Source organism: Ovis canadensis, chromosome 9 (genome assembly GCF_042477335.2).
Source record: "Ovis canadensis isolate MfBH-ARS-UI-01 breed Bighorn chromosome 9, ARS-UI_OviCan_v2, whole genome shotgun sequence".
Classification (NCBI taxonomy): Eukaryota; Metazoa; Chordata; class Mammalia; order Artiodactyla; family Bovidae; genus Ovis; species Ovis canadensis.
In genome coordinates, this window is record NC_091253.1 from 98,690,541 (window position 1) to 98,713,634 (window position 23,094).

General features: G+C 39.8%; 1 protein-coding gene and 1 pseudogene across 1 annotated transcript in view; both read right to left on the bottom strand.

Annotated features, from left to right (window-relative positions):
* CNBD1 (cyclic nucleotide binding domain containing 1) overlaps nt 1-23,094 on the bottom strand; it is a 494,192-nt gene that overhangs the window by 436,575 nt on the left and 34,523 nt on the right. Inside the window, exon 3 of the mRNA XM_069600350.1 lies at nt 6,267-6,374. Within this exon, the coding sequence (XP_069456451.1) occupies nt 6,267-6,374 (108 nt within the window). The remainder of the gene's footprint in view (nt 1-6,266; nt 6,375-23,094) is intronic.
* LOC138446114 (MAP3K12-binding inhibitory protein 1 pseudogene) lies at nt 15,308-16,727 on the bottom strand (annotated as a pseudogene).

The following is a 23,094-nucleotide window of genomic DNA, read 5'->3' on the forward strand; positions in this document are numbered from 1 at the left end:
ACTGAAATTCCATCACCTCCACTAGTTTTGTTTGTAGTGATTCCCTCTAAGGCCCACTTGACTTTGAACTCCAGGATGTCTGGCTCTAGGTGGGTGATCACACCATCATGGTTACCTGGGTCATGAAGATCTTTTTTGTATAGTTCTTCTCTGTATTCTTCCCACCTCTTTGAACATCTTCTGCTTCTGTTAGGTCCATACCACTTCTGTCCTTTATTGTGTCCATCTTCGCATGAAATGTTCCCTTGGTATCTCCAATTTTCTTGAAGAGATCTCTAGTCTTTCCCATTCTATTCTTTTTTTCCTTTATTTCTTTCATTGATCACCTAGGAAAGTCTTCTTACCTTTCCTTGCTATTCTTTGAAACTCTGCATTCAGATGGTATATCTTTCCTTTTCTCCTTTGCCTTTTGCCTCTCTTTTCTCAATTATTTGTAAGGCGTCCTCAGACAACCATTTTGCCTTGTTGCATTTTTTTTTTCCCTTGGGGATTGTTTGATCACCACCTCCTGTACAATGTCATGAACCTCCATCCATAGTTGATCAGGCACTCTATCAGATCTAGTCCCTTAAATTTATGTCTCACTTCTACTGTATAATCATAAGGGATTTGATTTAGCTATACCTGAATGGTCTAGTGGTTTTCCCTACTTTCTTCAATTTAAGTCTGAATTTGGCAATGAGGAGTTCATGGTCTGAGCCACAGTCAGCTCCTGGTCTTGTTTTTGCTAACTGTATAGAGCTTCTCCATTTTCAGCTGCAAAGAATATAATCAATCTGATTCGGTATGGACCATCTGGTGATGTCCATGTGTAGAGTCTTCTCTTGTGTTGTTGGAAGAGTGTGTTTGCTCTGACCAGTGCATTCTCTTGCAAAGCTGTTAGCCTTTGCCCAGCTTCATTTTGTACTCCAATGGGAGTGAATGAAGATCAACACTTTTCAAGCTTAGCTAACCTCCTCTGTTTCTATATCACTACTTTTCCTCATATGCCTCCATTTTATAAGTTTCTCCTTCTCAATGCACTATTTACCCTTCTCTTTTCTCTGAAACCATGATGATACATGGAGTGCAGAAGTTATATTATTAAGAGAATATATTAATATTAAAATATAATATAAAATATTATCTTTATTACATATGTCCCCCTAAAGTATCTGTAACGTCAAATAGGAATTTTTATAAAGACAAGACATTAACAGGGATCCAGGAATCCTCGCAAATATTTAAATTCCCATTCTCCTAAAAAATTATGTTTTTTATAAATGTATCTTTAATATAGATTTCTACAGTTCTGTGGATGTATTTTGTTTCTTCTGTTACTATTATTATCTTAAACTTCTTTTTCCTTGGATATAAGCTAATGTAAAAATTCATTGATTAAAGTCTATATATTTCTTGTTATTTAAAAATTTTTGAAGCAAGCAATGTTGTGCATTTTTATTGATTTGTTGTGGAGGTCATTATTGTTTAAATCTGTAGTCCACAGTAATAATATGTGATCCCATGGGTTGTAGCCTGTCAGAATCCTCTGTCCATGGAATTCTCCCAACAAAGAATACTGTACTGGGTAGCCATTTCCTTCTCCAAAGGATCTTCTCAACCCAGGGGTCAAGCCCAAGTCTCCCATACTGTAGGCAGATTCTTTATCATATGAGTCACTAGGGAAGCTCAGTAATGAGCTATTAAATTAAAACACTCTTTCAATGCATAACTTTGTGTAGGATAACATTATCCTCTTTTTCTGAGTAAAAAAATCTGGAGTGCAGTCAATGTTCAAAGACAATTCCAAAGACACATTTTTGCTATTGGGTAGAACAACAATGCAAATCCAAGTCTTCTGGATCAAAATTTAGTGTGCTTTTTTTTTAATGTGTCTATTTGATTTCCCATGTCTGTGAATATACCAAAAGTTCACCTTCTGTCTAGATGATCCACCAAAAAAAAAAAAAAGAGTTTAGGTAATGGTCACAGTTCCAAACAGCCCTTTGTCTCATTCTCGTCCTGTGCTCACATTTTTTGCTCATGTAGAAATGTTTCCCTATGTCTCTGCCATGTGTTCCATTTATTTTCATTAGTGCAGCTTTGCTCCAAGTCATTTTCATGGTTATATAAAGCATTTCTTCTGTTCTCCTTGCACATGACTGTCTTACTTCACTGCTTAGCAAATGCCCTGGCATCAGTATTCTCACGAGCTGCCACCGCAAAGGAGGTGTCATACTTCAGTCTGGCTATTGTATCTGTCACAGGACATTTGAATTAAATGAATTATAAAGTGTTGAATATGACAATGATAATAGGTAAAGGTTATTGATTAATAATTTAATAGTGCAGGAATTTAGTGTCTACTAAGATTCTTGTTTCCTGAATGATTTTATCCTGCCAAATGTTCTCTGAATTAACTGCAGCTTTCTTCCCATCAACTGGGCATATATGAGTTTATCACATTACATGAGGGACCAATGTAAGCTAAGTGTAGATGAGATTTATAATTTCTTAATATATTTTCTGTAATTTATTTTAATTCCATTTTAAGATATTTTATTGTTACTTTATAGCAGATGATTTTTCATGACCAAAAGAGAGAGAAACATTTTGTATTTCTTAACAGTCACATGATTGTATTCATTACACATTTTTACTTGCCTGATTTTCCTTTTACTATGAGACAGGATACTGAATTAAATCAAATGCCTTTTCATCATCTGTAGATATTATCATATAGTTTCTCTTTGAGCTACTAATATAAAATTTTAACAACAGCTTTTATAACAAAGCTTCTTTGTACTCATGAGATGAAGTCAACTTAACTATAGTGTACTAATATGCTAATTCACTATGGCTAACACTTTATTTTTTATGTATGCCTGTATGTGGACTTCTCTGGTGGCTCAGGTAGTAAAGAATCAGCCTGTAATGCAGGCGATCTGGATTCAATGCCTGGGTGTGGAAGATCCCCTGCAGAACAGAATGGCAACCCACTCCAGTATTCCTGCCTAGAGAATCCCCAGAGAGAAGAGAGCCCAGCAGTCTACAGTTCCAGGAGTTGTGAAGAGTCAGACACCACTGAGCAACTAGCACTATTACTCTGCCTGAATCCACTGTGCTTAGAACCCAGCTTGCCTGTGTTGCATGTGAATTCTTCACCGTCTGAGTCAAGCCCAAGAATACTGAAGTGGGTAGCCTATCCTTTCTCCAGGGTATCCTCCCGACCGAGGAATCTACCTAGGGTCTCACGCATTGCAGGCAGATTCTTTACCAGCTGAGCTACCAGGGAAGCCCATATATGCCTTATCAGTTCAGTTCAGTTCAGTTGCTCAGACGTGTCCAACTCTTTGTGACCCCATGGACAGCAGCACGCCAGGCCTACTTGTCCATGACCAACTCCCAGAGTCTATTCAAACTCATGTCCGTCAGGTCAGTGACGTCATCCAGCCATTTCATCCTCTGTTGTCTCCTTCTCTTCCTGCCCCCAATCCCTCCCAGAATCAGGGTATTTTCCAATGAGTCAACTCTTCCCATGAGGTGGCCAAAGGACTGGAGTTTCAGCTTTAGCATCAGTCCTTCCAATGAACACCCAGGACTGATCTCCTTTAGCATGGACTGGTTGGATCTCCTTGCAATCCAAGGGACTCTCAAGAGTCTTCTCCAACACCACAGTTCAAAAGCATCAATTCTTAGGCTCTCAGCTTTCTTCACAATCCAACTCTCACATCCATACATGACCACAGGAAAAACCATAGCCTTGACTAGATGGATTTTTGTTGGCAAAGTAATGTCTCTGCTTTTGAATATGCTACCAAGGTTGGTCATAACTTTTCTTCCAAGGCGTAAGTGTCTTTTAATTTCATGGCTGAAGTTACCATCTGCAGTGATTTGGGAGCCCCAAAAATTAAAGTCTGACACTGTTTCCCCATCTATTTCCCATGAAGTGATGGGACCAGACACCATGATCTTCATTTTCTGAGTGTTGAGCTTTAAGCCAACTTTTTCGCTCTTCTCTTTCACTTTCATCAAGAGGCTTTTTAGTTCCTCTTCACTTTCTGCCATAAAGGTGGTGTCATCTGCATATCTGAGGTTATTGATATTTCTCCCAGCAGTCTTGATTCCAGCTTGTGCTTCTTACAGCCCAGGGTTTCTCATGATGTACTCTGCAGGTAAGTTAAATAAACAGGGTGACAATATACATCCATGATGTGCTCCTTTTGCTATTTGGAACCAGTCTGTTGTTCCATGTCCAGTTCTAACTGTTGCTTCCTGACCTGCATACAGATTTCTCAAGAGGCAGGTCAGGTGGTCTGGTATTCCCATCTCTTTCAGAATTTTCCACAGTTTCTTGTGATCCACACAGTGAAAGGCTTTGGCATAGTCAATAAAGCAGAAACAGATGTTTTTTTCTGGAACTCTCTTGCCTTTTCAATGATCCAGCGGATGTTGGTAATTTGATCTCTGGTTCCTCTACGGTTTATAAAACCAGCTTGAACATCTGGAAGGTCACGGTTCACGTATTGCTGAAGCCTGTCTTGAGAATTTTGAGCATTACTAGCATGTGAGATGAGTGCATTGTGCGGTAGTTTGAGCATTCTTTGGCATTGCCTTTCTTTGGGATTGGAATGAAAATTGACCTCTTCCAGACCTGTGGCCACTGCTGAGTTTTCCAAATTTGCTGGCATATAGAGTGCAGCACTTTCCCAGCATCATCTTTCAGGATTTGAAATAGCTCAACTGGAATTCCATCACCTCCACTAGCTTTGTTCATAGTGATGCTTTTTAAGGCCCACTTGACTTCACAGTCTAGGATGTCTAGCTCTAGGTGAGTGATCACACCATCGTGATTATCTTGGTTGTGAAGATCATTTTTGTACAATCCTTCTGTGTTTTCTTGCCATCTCTTCTTAATATCTTCTGCTTCTGTTAGGTCCATACCATTTCTGTCCTTTATCAAGCCTATCTTTGCATGAAAGTTTCCCTTGGTATCTCTAATTTTTTTAAGAGATCTCTAGTCTTACCCATTCTGCTTTTTCCTCTGTTTCTTTGCATTGATCCCTGAGGAAGGCTTTCTTATCTCTCCTTGTTATTCTTTGGAACTCTGCATTCAGATGCTTATATCTTTCCTTTTCTCCTTTGCTTTTCACCTCTCTTCTTTTCACAGCTATTTGTATGTCCTCCCCAGACAGCCATTTTGCTTTTTTGCATTTCTTTTCCATGGGGATGGTCTTGATCCCTGTCTCCTGTACAATGTCACAAACCTCAGTCCATAGTTCATCAGGCACTCTATCTATCAGATCTAGTCCCTGAAATCTATTTCTCACTTCCACTGTATAATCATAAGGGATTTGATTTAGGTCATGCCTGAATGGTCTAGTGGTTTTCCCTACTTTCTTAAGTCTGAATTTGGCAATAAGGAGTTTATGATCTAAGCCACAGTTAGCTCCCAGTCTTATTTTTGCTGACTGTATAGAGTTTCTCCATCTTGACTGCAAAGAATATAATCAATCTGATTTCGGTGTTGAGCATCTGGTGATGTCCATGTGTAGAGTCTTACAGTCATAACTAAAAACTGATATTTCTTGTTTATACTACTCTTGTGAAATCTTGTTATACCTGCATGGCAAATACACAACCTATATTCATTTTCTATACTCCAAAAATATTAAATTGCATAGAAAGCACCTTTTCTTAAAAAGAACATCTAGTCATATCACTGAGACTATGAGTTTTAATTTTTGCTTTTGTTCTATTTAGGCTTCAAAAAAACTTTTGAAGAGCTATTTTTACAACTGTTTTTATTCATACCATAATTATTTTTATTTATATCATCTTGAATAATTTTAGTAGTATGAATTTTTTACAAAATGAACCAAAAACATCTAGATTATTCTCCAATTATATGAAATATTCTCTCACAAATTATAATTTATTTAGTTTTCTCTGTATCATTTACTATATTCTCATTCCTAATAGCATTTTATCTTATTAAGTTTGTTGTATAGGGATAGTTGTTTAATGAAAAAATTCAAGGAGCTACACATATTTATTAGTCCTAGTTATCTTACAACCTAATTAAAAGCCTGCAGAATTATGGTAGGAATTCAACCTTCCTTACCAATATCCGTTTCCTTGGCTGATCCCTAACATGTAGCACTGGGAACTGAACAAACACTCAGTGCTTGAGTTCCACTTGTTTTTCCATGTATTCACACGCATCTGCACAAACACACACACATCCACACACACAAAGGCTTGCTTTCAAAAGAAGATATCATTACCTTTTCTCTTCCTCTTTGAAAAGTTTAGGCAGTCTGACTTTTTTCTGCAAGAATATTTTAGGATATTGCTTCATAAACACATTGTGCGCTGATAGAATATTGGTTCGGCTTAAAAGAGAGAGAAATTATTATAAGTGCCATGAGACTTCTGAAAGAAAGATTTTAAACTCAATATATACAACCTAATTCTATACTATTTAGTCTAAAAAAAACAAATGACAAAAATATGAAGCATAAACATTTTATGCTTAAAAAATATCCACTATAAAAACTGTCTGTAGTGTGTTTCACTGAGAAATATTTTAAGAATATCAAATTTAGGGTAATGCTAATTGTCAAAAAATTATTTTAGCTGAGTCTTCTTAAAATTTTATTTCTGTAATTTATTAAACTGCTTATAAAATATACCACATAATTAAAATTCCCCCAAGATGATTCATCTATAGTTTAGTATTGTATTAGTATTAGTCACCTCAGTCATGTCTGACTCTTTGTAACCCCATGGACTGTAGCCCACAAGGCTCCTCTGTCCATAGAATTCTCCAGGCAAGAAAACTGCAATGGGTTGCCGTTCCCTTCTCCACATATATAGTTTACATACACATTATTCAAAGTGTAGTTATCTGAATCTTTGCAATTATTTATGAAAATCTCATATGCTATTGTTTCAGGATCAGAATAAAGATATTTTCGAGCAATATTTCAGCATTTCTGAAATCCAGATCACTGGACTCGCCTCAGGTGTTTTTTAAATATAGATTTCTGATCCTTTTCCTGATGAAGCAAGATCTGCAAAGTAGAGTCTGGGTAGTCTTCTCTATTTTGAATATCAACCTCCAGGTGATTCCTACTTGTAATCAGGTTTCAATCCAGTGAAAATATTTTAATATGTGAATAACAAGATCTAATGAAATATAGCAAATTGTCAGTGTTAGGTAATGACACTTGTTTCTGAAAAGTCTGCTTCATTCAATTTTTAACCGACAACATCATGAAAATTTGGTCAGTTTTTAGAATGTTGAGTGCTCATCTCAACAGCTTGTGTCAATAATTATCAAAAATAATCATACTTAAAATTGAACATTGACAAACGTCTTAGTCAATATTTGCCTCATGACGTTGAATATTAAAATCTTCAAGATTTTCTTGTTTCATTGTCAATGTCAATGTCAACAGCACCACACTTTAAAATATTTATAGCATCTTTTTTCTCTTGCCCTGAGTTCATAAAATACCATGTTAATTTTTTACACAAAACAGAGAGTATATACTTTAAGAATCTTATTTAACTGATTCGAATAATGCAATGTGTGATTTATATGACATTAGAAATTTTCACTCCTACTCAGACACTGTAGAGACGCACTGACCAAGAATCTACTGGTTTTTAAATGCGAATCACTGAAACCATTGGGAAATTTCCTAAGATCTTTCTCTTTTTTTCTAACTGGAACACACATTTTGCAATCATCTGTTTGTATGGATCGTTATTTCCTATATGACAAAAATTTTGCTAAGGTCTTTACATTATTTTTCTCTAGTTCTATATGTATATAACCTGAAAAGATTCAGTTCAGTTCAGTCGCTTAGTCGTGTCCAACTTTTTGCGACCCCATTGAGAAACCTATATGCAGGTCAGCAAGCAACAGTTGGAACTGGACATGGAACAACAGACTGGTTCCAAATAGCAAAAGGAGTACACCATGGCTGTATATTGTCACCCTGCTTATTTAACTTCTATGCAGAGTACATCATGAGAGACGCTGGGCTGGAAGAAACGCAAGCTGGAATCAACATTGCCGAGGGAAATATCAATAATCTCAGATATGCAGACACCACCCTTATGGCAGAAAGTGAAGAGGAACTAAAAAGCCTCTTGATGAAAGTGAAAGAGGAGAGTGAAAAAGTTGGCTTAAAGCTCAACATTCAGAAAACGAAGATCATGGCATCTGGTCCCATCATTTCATGGGAAATAGATGGGGAAACAGTGGAAACAGTATCAGACTTTATTTTTTGGGCTCCAAAATCACTGCAGATGGTGATTGCAGCCATGAAATTAAAAGATGCTTACTCCTTGGAAGGAAAGTTATGACCAACCTAGATAGCATATTCAAAAGCAAAGACATTACTTTGCCTACTAAGGTCCATCTAGTCAAGTCTATGGTTTTTCCAGTGGTGCATGTATGGATGTGAGAGTTGGACTGTCAAGAAAGCTGAGCGCCAAAGAGTTGATGCTTTTGAACTGTGGTGTTGGAGAAGACTCTTGAGAGTCCCTTGGACTGCAAGGAGATCCAACCAGTCCATTCTAAAAGAGATCAGTCCTGGGTGTTCTTTTGAAGGAATGATGCTAAAGCTGAAACTCCAGTACTTTGGCCACCTCATGTGAAGAGTTGACTCTTTGGAAAAGACCCTGATGCTGGAAGGGATTAGGGTCAGGAGGAGAAGGGAACAACAGAGGATAAGATGGCTGGATGGCATCACCAATTTGATTGACATGAGTTTGAGTGAGCTCCGGGAGTTGGTGATAGACAGGGAGGCCTGGTGTGCTGCAATTCATGGGTCGCAAAGCCAGACACGACTGAGTGACTGAACTGAACCAAACTGTGAAGAACTGACTCATTTGAAAAGACCCTAATGCTGGGAAAGTTTGCAGGTGGGAGGAAAAGGGGACAACAGAGGATAAGATAGTTGGATGGCGTCACTGACTCAATGGATATGAGTTTGATCTTCAGGAGTTAGTGATGGACAGGGAGGCCTGGCATGTTGCAGTCCATGGGGTTACAAAGAGTCAGATATGACTGAGCAACTGAACTGAACTGAACTCCTAAGCCAACAGAAATAAAAGCAAAAATAAACAAATGGGACCTAATTAAGCTTAAAATCCTCAGCAGAGCAAAAGATACTGTCAATACAAGAAGACAGCAAACAGAATTGAAGAATCTATTTACAAATGCCACGAGCAACCCAGGTATAAAATCCAAAATATGTAAACAGCTTGTAAGATTCAGTATCAAGAAACAAACAAGCAACCCAAATTATATTGGGCAATAGTCCTGAATAGTTATTTTTCCACAGAAGACATTCAGATGGGTAACAGACATATGAAAATGTGATCAAAATCTAATTTCTAGAGAAATGTAAATTCAAACCACAATGAAGTATCACCTTATACCTGTTGAAATAGCTGTTATCACAAAAATTTTTAAAATAAATATTACTGAGGATATCGAGAAAAGGGAACACTTGTACACTGTTGGTGGGAATATAAATTGATAAGGCAACTATGTAAAAAACTATAGAATTTCCTCCAAAAGTTAGAACTATAACTGCCATATTATCCAGCAATTCCACTGCTGGGAATATATCTGGAAAAAAAATGTAAGCACTAATTTGGAAAGATACATGCCTCCCAAAGTTAATAGCACTATTTACAATAAATAATATATGGAAGCAACCCAAGTGTCCATCAATAAATGGATGGATTAAAAAGATATGGTATATATATATATATATATATGAATATTACTCATCAGAAGCCTCTTAAGAGTCCCTTGAACAGCAAGGTATTAGACCAGTGAATCCTAGAGGAAATCAATCCTGAATACTCAATGGAAAGACTGAAGCTGAAGCTGGAAATCCAATACCTTGACCACCTGATGCAAAGTGCATATTCATTGAAAAAGCCTCTGATGCTGGGAAAAAATGAGGGCAAGAGGAAAAGGCGGGCGACAGAGAATGAGATGGTTGGATGGCATAACTGACTCAATGGATATGAGTTTGAGCAAACTCCAGGAGATACTGAAGGACAGGGAAGCCTGGCGTGTCGCTGTCCATGGGGCGGGAGTGGGGGGGGGGGGGGCGGTGGGGAAAGAATCCAACATGACTGAACAACAAAAATATGAAAACAAAATTCTGCTTTTTGCAGCAATGTAGATGGACCTAGAAAATACTACGCTTAGTGAAATGTCAGACAAAGACAAATACTGTGTATTTTGGACAGTATTTGTGGAATCTAAAACATAAAAAGAATGTATTCAGCACAACAGATTCAGATATATATGTAAATATCTTCGTTATCAGCAAGAAGAAAGAAGCAAGCAGTGACAAGATAGTGGTATGGAATTAATAGATACAAACTCTTACATAAAATAGATTAGCCACAAATATATATAGCAAGGCAGTTATAGCCATTGTTTTTTAATAACTTTTAATGGAATATAGTCTGCAAAAATACTGAATCACTATGCAGTATACCTGAAAGTAATTCTTGCCTGGAAAATTCCATGGAGAGAGGAGCCTGATGGGCTTCAGTTCATGGGGTCACAAAGGGTCAGGCATGACTGAGCTCACACACACACACACACACACATACACACAATATAAAATTATTATAAATCAATTATACTTCAGTAAAAATAAACCAATAGCTTTACACATAAGAAATATAAACCATGTCCAAGATGCTACATATTCAACGATCATAAAATTAAATGCTGGCCCGGCCCAAGCAGGTTTCAAAGGGTGCGGACTGTGGTGAACGGGAGAGATTATGCCCGTAAAATGGGAGCCATGGCCCCTCTCTTAAATCCACTTTTGTCTTGTAATAAGGGAAGTTCAAAGTGCTTAGATATTGTGGGCTTTTTCTTAGGAAGCCAGAAATCTGAACACATACGTGAAAAATTGTGATGTTTGAATATTAGCAACTGCTATAGACTGAATTATGACCCCTTCAAAATTTACTTTGAAGCCCTGGTTCCCCATTTCATCTGTATTTGGAGATAGAAATTTTAGGAGATACTAAGGCTAAACTATATTGTACAAATCAATATCTAATCAATTCGAAAAGATTGGTGGCCATAAAAGCAGAGGAGTAAGAAGGATCTCTCTCTCCCCACATGCAGACACCAAAGAAAGGCCAAGAGAGGACACGGAGAGAAGGACCTCTGTGCAAGCAAGGAAGAGCACCTCCACCAGAAACTGAACCAACTGGCATCTTGGACTCAGACTGCCTGGCCTCCAGAACTGTGAGAGTTTCTGATGTTTAAAACAGTTAATAGTATTATGCTGAAGAAAGAAGGAAAAACCACTAAGTCATTCAGGTATGACCTAAATCAAATCCCTTATACTATACAGTGGAGGTGACCAATAGATTCTAGGAATTATACGTGCTAGACAGAATGCCTAAAGAACTATGGATGGAGGTTTGTAACATTGTACAGGAGGCAGTGACCAAAAGCATTCCAAAGAAAAAGAGATTCAAGACTGCAGAGTGGTTGTCTGAGAAGACTTTTACAAATATTAATAGAGGAATTAAACAAGCAAAAGGCAAGGGAGAAAGGAAAAGACATACCGAATTGAATGAAAAGTTCCAGAGAAGAGCAAGGAGAGATAAGAAAGCTTTCTCAGTTGAACAATGCAAAGAAATAGAGGAAAACAACAGAATAGGGAAAACTAGAGATTGCTTCAAGAAAATTAGAGATATCAAAGGGAAATTTCGTGCGAGGATGAGCAAGATAAAACACATACAGACACAGAAGAGATTAAGAACAGGTAGCAAGAATAAACAGAAGAACTATACAAAAAAGGTTTCAACCACCCAGATAAGCATGATGGTGTGGTCACTCACTAGCGTCAGACATTCTGGAGTGTCAGGTTACGTGGGCCTTAGGAAGAATTGCTATGAACAAAGCTATAGGAGGAAATGAAATTCCAGCTGAGCTATTTAAAATCCTGAAAGATGATGCTGTGAAAGTGCTGGACTCAGTATGTTAGTAAATTTGGAAAACTCGGCAGTGGCCACAGAACTGGAAAAGTTCAGTTTTCATTCCAATCCCAAAGAAGGGCAATGCCAAAGAATGCTCAAACTACCATACAACTGTGCTCCTTTCACATCCTAGCAAGTTTATGCTCAAAATTGTTCAAGCGAGGCTTCAGCATTATGTGAACTGAGAATTTCCAGATACACAGACTGGGTTCCGAAGAGGAAGATGAACCAGAGATCAAATTGCCAACATTCACTGGATCATGGAGAAGGCAATAGAATTGCAGAAAAATAACTGCTTTTGCTTCATTGACAACACTAAAGCCTTTGACTCGGCGGATCACAACAAACTGTGGGAAATCCTTAAAGAGTTGGGAGTACCAGAGCACCTTACCTGCCCCCTGAGAAATCTGTATGTGGGTCAAAAAGCAACATTTAGAACCAGGCATGAAACAGCTGGCTAATTCAAAATTGGGCAAGAAATGCCACAACACTGTATGTTGTCACCCTGCTTGTTTAACGTCTATGCAGAGTACATCATGTGAAACGCTGGGCTGGATGAATCAGGATTACTGGGAGAAAGATCAACAACCTCAGATATGTAGATGATACTATTTTAATGGCAGAATGTGACAAACTAAAAAGCCTCTTGATGACGGTGAAAGAGGAGACTGAAAAAGCTGGCTTGAAAATCAACATTCAAAAATAACAATAATAAGGTTGTGGCATCTGGTCCCATCACTTCATGGCAGAAAGAAGGGGAAACAGTGGAAGCAGAGTCAAATTCTATTTTCTTGGGCTCCAAAGTCACTGCAGACAGTGACTGCAGCCTTGAAACTGAAAGACGCTTGCTCCTTGGAAGGAAAGCTGTGACAAACCTAGACAGTGTGTCAAAAAAACAGAGACATCAGTTAGCCAAAACGTCCATATAAGCAGAGGTATGGTTTTTCCAGTAGTCATGTACAGATGTCAGAGTTGGATCATAAGGAAAGCTGAGCACCAAAGAAGCGATGCTTTAGAATTATGGTGCTGGACAAGACCCAAGAGAGTCCCTTGGACTGAAAGAAGATCAAGTCAGTCAATCCTAAAGGAAATCAACACTGAATATTCATTGGAAGGACTGATGCTAAAGCTGATGCTCCATTACTTCAGCCACCTGATGGGAATAACCAACTCACTGGAAAAGATCCTGGTTCTGGAAAGGATTGCAGGCAAGAAAAGAAGATGGAAGCAGAGGATGGGGTGGTTAGACAGCATCATCAACTGGATGGACATGAATTTTAGGAAACATGATAGTGGAGGACAGAGGAGCCTGGCGTGCTTCATCCATGGGGTTGCAAAGAGCTGGACATGACATCTCAACTGAACAACAATAAAAAGAAGTACTATGTTAAGGCAGCCCAAGCAGACTAAGATGGTAACTTACTTTAAAATTTGTCTAAATTTCTGTGTGTGGATCAATCAAAGTAATTTTGGGTGTGGTATATATCTGAGGTCAGAGAGAAGAACAGCAACTGAGTAACAGCTTTGGGAGGGTTCCTTGACTGTGTAACATTAAGAATCTGCTCAGTTGTGCCCGACTCTGCAACACCCTGTCTGTCCATGGAATTCTCCAGGCAAGAATACTGGAGTGGGTTGCCATTCCCTTCTCCTGGGGAACTTCTTGACTCAGGAATTGAATCTGACTCAGGGCAGATTCTTTATTGCCTGAGCTATCAGGGAAGTCCATGAAGAATCCTAGTCTTGTGGTTAAGATAACCTACTTGTGTACTAATTTTTATACTTTATATAAAATTGCCAGTCATTTGAACTTTATATGCCTCATTTCTTTATCCTTAGAGCAAGAAATTAGTAATATCAGCATCTCTAGGTATAATATTTAATATCATATATTTATCTCAAAGACTTCTCTACACTACACTAAACCATACCTTCTTCTTGGGCACAGAAGGAGACATTTCCTAACCTCTCTTGTAGTATCTGGCTGAGTTCTAGCCAATGGAATATGGAAGATGAGGTGTGAAGGATGTGTACCACTTCAGACTGGGATCATCAAAATCCTTCCCCAACTTCAAAAAAAATCCTTTCCATGTGAGATCCTCTACCTTTTTTCCTTTCAGCATGAAGCAAATTATTAGGGAGAACTTGGAAGACACACAGAAAAAGATCAGAGAGCAAAAGATTGGAAAAAGCCTGAGTTCCTAAACCAGAAAAACAGCCTGCCAATCAAAACAGCGTTATAGGGTTTGATGTGAAAAAGAAATAGATTCCATTATGTTGAGTCCTGAAAGGCGATGTCAAAGAATGCACAAACCATTGCACAATTGCACTCATCTCACATGCTAGCAAGTAATGCTCAGAATTCTCCAAGCTAGGCTTCAGCAGCGCATAAACCAAGAACTTCCAGCTGTACAATTTGGATTTCGAAAAGGCAGAGGAACCAGAGATCAAATTGACAATATCCACTGGATCATAGAAAAGGCAAGAGAATTCCAGAAAAACATCTACTTCTGCTTTATTGACTATGCTAAAGTCTTCAACTGTGTGGATCACAACAAACTGTGGGAAATTCTTAAAGAGATGGGAATATCAGACCACTTTATCTGACTCCTATGAAACCTGTACGTGGGTCAAGAAGCAACAGTTAAAACCAGACGTGGGACAATGGGCTGGTTCAAAAATGGGAAAGGAGTATATTAGGGGTGTATATTGTCACCCTGCTTATTTAACTTAAATGCAGAGTACATCATGCAAAATTCTCGGCTGGATGAAGCACAAGCTGGAATCAAGATTGCCTGGAGAAATATCAATAACCTCAGATATGCAGATGACTCCACCCTTATGGCAGAAAGCAAAGAAGAACTGAAAAGCCTCTTGATGAAGGTGAAAGAGGAGAGTGAAAAAGCTGGCTTGAAACTCAACATTCAAAAAACTAAGATCATTGCATTTGGTCCCATCACTTCATAGCAAATAGATGGGAAACAACGACACACATCGTTTTCTTGGGCTCCAAAGTCACTGCAGATGGTGACTGCAGCCATGAAATTAAAAGACGCTTGCTCCTTGGAAGAAAACCTATGACCAACCTAGATATCATATTAAAAAGTAGGGACATTACTTTGCTGACAAAGGTCTGTCTAGTCAAAGCTGTGATTTTTTCCAGTAGTCATGTACGGATGTGAGTTGGACCCTAAAGAAGGCTGAGTGCTGAAGAATGGATGGTTTTGAACCACAGTGTTGAAGATTCTTGAAAGTCCCTTGAACTGCAAGGAGATTTTTTTTTTCATTTCAAACTTTTATTGAATGCCTATTATGTACAAAGTACTGTTTTAAACTAAAACTGGTTAACATCAATGTTAAAAATACAAAGTCGTCTTAAACATCACTATTCAAAATAAATCTTCCTTTCTGTGATAAACACACATACACACAAAGATGTACTTTCTAATTAAGGTTTTCAATTTTCAAAATACCTCCTTTAAAACAGAAGGGAATAAATTCCAACAATGCTACTTTCAACGCATTAACTATCTTAAAGTATACTGGAATATTTGAAGACTGCTTGCAACAAAATGGACTCACGTGAAAATGAACCTTGATTTCAGAGGTAAGTCTACTATTAATAAAAACACTGCAATTAATTAAATAGATATGTAAGTTACACACATATCTAAAAAAATAAAATGACAATGAGGAGAGGAGTTTTTCATGGAAGGTGACGTGTCCCCATGGATTCTGTTTCTCTTGATTTTCTGAGCAGAGCTTGTTTGAGGGCGCTAATTTTCTCATCAAGTTCAGCCAGTGAATAGTTCTGTTGAGGTGGTTGAACTTTTCTTCTTTTTCCAGAAAAGTTCACAGATTGAAAATATTCAGGAGAGATGCCTTCCAATTCAAGGATTTTGTCCTCAAGTTTTTTAATTCTCTGATAAATGTCTCTTGGCACTGGACCACCCGTCTGCAGTCGCAAGTGAGCCTCGATATTCTGTAGCCGTTCTTCTACAGCCTGATCACCACAGTCTCGGAGCATGCTGTTAGGGTTATGACCCGACCCTTGAATTCCTTCAGATCTAGTCTGTGGTCCGTATGTATTCACAACTCTAGAAACTTGATTACAGTCAATAACATTGCAAAATTCCCTGACGTTGTTTTCATTGATTTCAGCTTGCTTTCTTTCAATAAATGCAGATATTCGTCTGTCAATTTCTGCTTTTCCAGCCTTTATCTGAACTACTTCTGGATCAAAATGGATCTGTGTCTTTTTCACATCTCCTAAATCACAGTCTTTGTGCTTTTCTTCCTCTTCCAGGTCTCCAGTGGGAAAGTTGGCATTTACTCCATTCTTGTTCCCTGTTTCTGTTTTGCCTATTTCTTCAACAACAGTTGTATTCTCCTCTTTAATCAGAGGCTGAAGTTTTGCTAAAAAAGGCTGTAAATATAAAACGTGTTGCTCAAGTGCACTAAAGAGAAAAGCGGGCTGGAATGCCGAGAGGCTCTGGAGCTTGTTCCAATCGATTGTAATTTTCACCACATCATCTCTGAGGTTAAGTTGTCCAGCCAGGTTATGCAAGGAGCGGAAGACTTCACAGACTATCTCTCAGGAGAGGCTGGGGCTGCAGCTCCGCTCCAGGCTCCTGTCACCGATCGTCGGGCGACTAAGCTCAGCGGCTGCAGGCATGACACTTTCTGAGGCTGTCCCAGCCAGCACCCTGCAAGGAGATTTAAAAAAAAAAAAAAAAGTCCATCCCAAAGGAAATCAGTCCTGAATATTCATTGGAAGGACTGATGCTGAAACTGAAGCTCCAATACTTTGGCCACCTGATGCAAAAAACTAACTCATTGGAAAAGACCCCGATGCTGGGAAAGGTTGAGGGCAGGAGGAGAAGGGGACAATAGAGAACAAGATGGTTGGATGGCATCACCGACTCAATGGACATGAGTTTGAGCAAGCTCCAGGAGTTGGTGGTGGACAGGGAGGCCTGGCAAGCTGCAGTCCATGGGGTCACAAAGAGCTGGACACAACTGAGCAACTGAACAACAACAAATAGCAGCTAGGAATATCCTAAATAGTAGACTATGTCTTCTGCATCCCATTTAGTTCTGCTCACAAGTCTCAGGAGATAATAAGCTTTTCCATAATATGTTTACTTATCAATTATATTTATGTGATTGCCCTAAAGCAATTTACAGTTTCATTACAAATTAATTTAAAAAGTCATAAAATCCGAATCTATTCAACCACTTTTGGATTTTTTTGTTGAATGTGTCTTATAAATGTTGTAGCATCTATACACTTATTTGATGAAAATTGAAAGAAATATGAATGTTATCTTTGCACATTAGGAGATACAATATTTATAAAATGTTTATGACATATGTGTATATTTATATATCATAATTTACTAGGTATAACAGATATGTTGTATTATATTATATTCCATTAATTTATATTATACTATATAGATTCTTTTCTTACAATATTAAGTTGAAGGAAAAAATGCTCTGTTGTAAGCTCAATGTATTTAACACACCCTAGACTTAAATGAAAAGTTAGATTAATCATCAGTCTTCAGAGAATACCACTACAAAGTGTTATTTTATTATTTCCTCTATACTTATTATTTGAATTTTGGAAATTATTAACTTCCCTTTATGGATTAATTTAATAATCATTCTTTGATAAAGTGCATTAGCCAATGACATCATGGCTTTAAAACTATATTTTTTTCAAAGGAGTTCCACATGCTATTGCAGTTAATCATAAAAGGATAAGTCCAAGGTTTTTATTTTATAAAATTCCTGGAGAAAACTTAAAAGATCTATTTTGACAAAGTTAAACTGCAAAAATATGAAGACTGAATCTAAACTTTTTAGAGAGATGTTGCTGCTGCTAAGTCACTTCAGTCATGTCTGACTCTGTGCAACCACATAGATGGCAGCCCACCAGGCTCCACCATCCCTGGGATTCTCCAGGCAAGAACACTGGAGTGGGTTGCCATTTTCTTCTCCAGTGCATGAAAGTGAAGTCACTCAGTCATGTCCGACTTTTTGCAACCCCATGGACTGCAGCCTATCAGCCTCCTCTGTCCATGGGATTCTCCAGGCAAGAGTACTGGAATGGGCTGCCATTGCCTTTAGAGAGATGTTAATCTGTCATAAAATTATACTTCCCATAAAATAACTGAAAATCTCCCTAGTTTAAGAAAAAAATATCTAAATTGTATATAAAACTGAAGTTTTGTGGAAGATTTAAGATGGTGGTTTAAAAACCCTTAATTCACTTCCTCCCATGGACACAGAAAATCACATCCCATTCACACCGATCCACAATCAGGAGGGATTACAAGGTACAGTCATTTTCTCATTACTAGTAATGAAAATCTAGTGGGAGCCATTTTTGTGATCACAGGCTGCCTTGCTAATACCAATACTAGTAGAAACGATTTTGGAAATCTCCATCTAAGATATTAGTGACACTTGGCACGCGCTGGTGCACGTCTCTCAGCTCCCGGAGGTATTCTAATTTGGCCCCTACCTCTTTAACAGCTGATTCAAGCTTAGTAAGTGGGAGGGGAGAAAATAATGGAGGAGCAGGTGGACGGGGAGTACATCTCTCTCCACAGATACATCAGGAATACACCTTCAGACACAGAAGTGCATGCAGAACAGGAGCTGAGAGCCAACAGGAGTACCTGACCAGCGGAAAAGAATATATAGAACCATGCAAAACCGGGTTGGATGAAGGAATTAGGGGAAAAAACAGGAGTGTTAGCAGGACTGGGCCTGCCCTCAGTGGGTGGGGGAACTGAAGCAGGGGTCCGATCTTCACATCAGGGCAATTGTCAGAGAAACACCTGAAGCTGAGAGTGAAACAGCTGATCTGTGGCCGCCTAAATGGAATGAGAATCAGACAGTCCTTACCGCAGCCAAACATACCCCAGACAGAGACGCAGGTCCCCTAGAAGGTGCAGCGGCTGCAAGCCGGAGTTTAGGCATTGTGGAGCAACCCCACGGTGAGGGCTGCTGTTGACTTTGGAGAGACGGGTTGAGGGTATCTAAGGAAGGAGATTGTGATGGGAAATGCCTGCGGAGGAACGCCAGGCAGCCAAAGAAGCAAGGCGATGCTTCTGAGTCATGCATACGGGGTGGAGCCATCACCCTAGCCTGTCTCTTCCCACACGCCAGCATTGGCAGCTGACGATAAAGAGGCTGTCCCATCAAACGCCTGATTCACTACAGAGTAGGACCCCACACAGGGTGTCCCTTTAAGTGCCTGACGCACCGATCTACAGAGTAGGATGCCAGCCTGGGGGGGCCCCTCTATGTGCCTAATGCACTGAACAGAGAAGGACCCCAGGAGAGGGAGCCCTCTAAGTGCCTGAACAGGCAGAGCTATGGAAAAAGACCGCCCAAAAAGGCCTTCTGATCGCCAGCTACAAGAGGTTCCAAAAGAGGCTCTGGTAGGGCCATAACTCGGAGAAGGGGATGGCACCGCACTCCAGTACTGTTGCCTGGAAAATCCCATGGATGGAGGAGGCTGGTGGGCCGCAAGTCCATGGGGTCGCGAAGAGTCGGACAGAACTGAGTGACTTCACTTTCACTTTTCAGTTTCATGCATTGGAGAAGGAAATGGTAACCCACTCCAGTGTTCTTGCCTGGAGAATCCCAGGGACGGGGGAGCCCGGTGGGCTGCCGTGTATGTGGTCACACAGAGTCAGACACGACTGAAGCGACTTAGCAGCAGCAGCAGCAGGGCCATAATTCCTGTGACGGAGACAGTCCGTGTCCCTGCACACTTGACGCCACCAGGGTCCCCGCGATCCCAGCAGCTGCTCCACCTTCACGCTCAGCCCTCACTGGGGCAGAGCTGCCACGGGTGAAAATGTCTTGCATCTGTGCACGCGGAGTCGCTCGGTTGTGTCCAATTCTTCATGATCCTGTGGACCCTGGCCTGCTAGGCTTCTCTGTCAGAGGGGGTTCTCCAGGCAAGAACACTGGAGTGCATTGGCCAATACTGGTTGCCGTATCTTTCTAGAATGCTATATTTCCTGCTGCCCTGGCCGCCAACTCCCCTGGTGCTGCCAGAACCCCTGTGACCCAAGCAGCTGCACCACCTCCACACCTGGCCCTCACTGGGGCAGATCCAAGTCCTCCAGGGCACCGCAGGAGCAAACCCCGGTAGACAACCCACATAAAGAAAGAAAAGGCGGAAAAAAAAAAAAAAAAAAACCACAGTTGAAACCCAGGGGTAGTATAGGTAAGGAAGAAGACCCAAAACCTCCCCACCAGCTGTACAAGCTGCAGATTAAATCTACATGATCAACTAGGCAGACTCTGTCTATGAAATATATAAAAGGAAATTGAGAGCCCCCACAGAAGAAAACGCACTAGTTCTGAGAGCGGTGGACATTGGAGGCAAGAACACACAGGAGTAGGACCAGATTAGAATCTGGGCTGCCCCCACAGCAGGTCCAGAGACCAGCACAGCGTTGGAGGGCATCCCAGGCAGGTGAGGTGGACTGTGACTCCCAGTGAGAGAAAGGGCTGACAGCAGTGACTCAAGAAAAACATTTATTATTCTTCTGTTTTGACTTGTTCTGTAGTTTCTTTTGATTTTTTTTTCCTTTCCCCCCCTCTGTCATAGTTGTTGATTTTACTGGCACTGTGAAATCTAATTAAGCTTTTGAGGATTTTTTTTTAATCACATCTTTTATTGTTGTTATAAACCTCAGCCTCTACATTGGGCTTTAGAAGTTCTGTGGAATTTTTTTTTCTTTTCCCTTTTTTTAATTTTAATTTTTAAACCTATTATTATTATTTCTACATTTATTCCTTTGTTTGCTTTTCCAACTCTTCTTTTTTCCCTTGCAGTTAATCTTTAATGTATATAAATCTTCTTTATCTACCTCTATTTAACTTTGCCTATCTATTCTTTCTTTCCTTTCCTCTCAAAATATTGGTTTTGTTTTCATTGGTTTATTTCACAGTTGGCACCATGCTTTAGTTTTGTTTTCCAGTTTGTGCTTTAGTGAGTTTTGTTCTTAACTAGTAAACATAATTTTTGGTATCCTTTGTTTGCCAGGTCAATCTAATGTACTTTATTTTTGTTGGACTGTTTTGATTTTGTTTATGGGTGTATATGTATATGTGTATATTCCATTATTTTAATTATTATTTGCCTGATTTTGTAACTGCCGTTGGTCTGGGGTTCATCTCTGGTTTCTCATTTTGGGGTATTTGTTTTCATCTCACTTAATGCCATAACAAACCACTTGTGGAATCTTCGTTCCTGACTGGAGATCAAGCCCAGAGCCCCTGGATTGGGGGCACTGACTTCAAGACCCTAGACGACCAGAGAAGTAACCCTAGGGGGTATCAAACAGTGAGAACTCACACAAGCAAAACCACTTGAACACAAGGCCCAGCATCACCCAACCACCAATAGCACCCTGTGCAGGACACCTCATCCAAACAACAAACAAAACGGAAATACAATCATCAGCAGACAGAATTACTCTCACTCAGCCTTGTGCATCAGAGAGAAACAAAGACTAGTAAGTGGTGAAGGACCACTTCACCTGTGGCCCCCGCATTGTTCAATCTGATGTCTTGAATTAGTTTTGGGTCAAGTGGGTTTGAGTGAGGCTGTGTGTGTGGCTTTTAAGAGTAGTTTTACTATTCTCTATTTTACTATCAGAACCCCTGCTGGCTCAGATGGTTAAGCATCTGCCTACAATGAGGGAGACCTGGGTTCGATCCCTGGGTTGGGCAGATCTCCTGGAGAAGGAAATGGCACCCCACTCCAGTACTCTTGCCTGGAAAATCCTACGGACGGAGGAGCCTGGTAGGCTACAGTCCATGGGGTCGCAGAGAGTCGGACACGACTGAGCGACTTCACTTCACTTACTATTCCCTGTTGATCCTCAAGACCAGATGTTTGGGGGGACTTGTCTCTTCTGTGCAGAATCTAAGGGTGAGGGATGTGCCTTTTGATTGGCAAAGGTGTATCTTTGTTTCTTCCACCCATCTTGATATCTTCCTCTTTGTTGTGGAGAATTTGTTCATCCAGTTTTCAAATCCCTTTCACAGGGGATCAGCTAGATGTATAGTTGCAGTTATAAAGATGTATGTCTGGTTCTGACATGTCAGATTATTTGCAACACTATGGATGTAGTCCACCAGGAGTCTACCAGGCTCCTCTGTCCATGGGATCAAGAATGCTGAAGCAGGTTGCCATTTCCTCCTCCAGGGGAATCTTCTTAACTCAGAAATCGAACCCATGTCTCCTGCACTGGCAGGTGGAATCTTTACCACTGTGCCATATATAAAGGACATGTATATGTGTGTGTGTGTATATATATATATATAAAACCATATAGAGAACTCATACAACTCAATAACAAAAAAAAAAAAATCTGATTTAAGAATGAGCAGAGGATCTGAACAGGCATTTTCCAAAGAGAAATACAGATTTCCATCAACAGACTAAAATATCTTTAACACCACTAATTATCAGGGAAATGCAAATCAAAACCACAAGGAGATATCAGATCACACATGTTCAGTTCAGTTCAGTTCAGTTGCTCAGTTGTGTCCAACTCATTGTGACCCCATAGACTGCAGCACACCAGGCCTCCCTGTCTATCACAAACTCCTGGAGTCTACCCAAACCCATGTCCATTGTGTCGGTGATGCCATCCAACCATCTCACACTCTGTCATCCCCTTCTCCTCCCACCTTCAATCTTCCCAGCACCAGGGTCTTTTCAAATGAGTCAGCTCTTTGCATCAGGTGGCCAAAGTACTGGAGTTGCAGCTTCAGCATCAGTCCTTCAAGTGAAAATTCAGGACTAATTTCCTTTACGATGGACTTGTTGGATCTCCTTGCAGTCCAAGGGACTCTCAAGAGTCTTCTTCAACACCACAGTTCAAAACCATCAATTCTTCAGTGCTCAGCTTTCTTTATAGTCCAACTCTCACATCCATACATGACCACTGGAAAAGCCATAACTTTTACTAGACAGACCTTGTTGGCAAAGTAATGTCTCTGCTTTTTAATATGCTGTCTAGG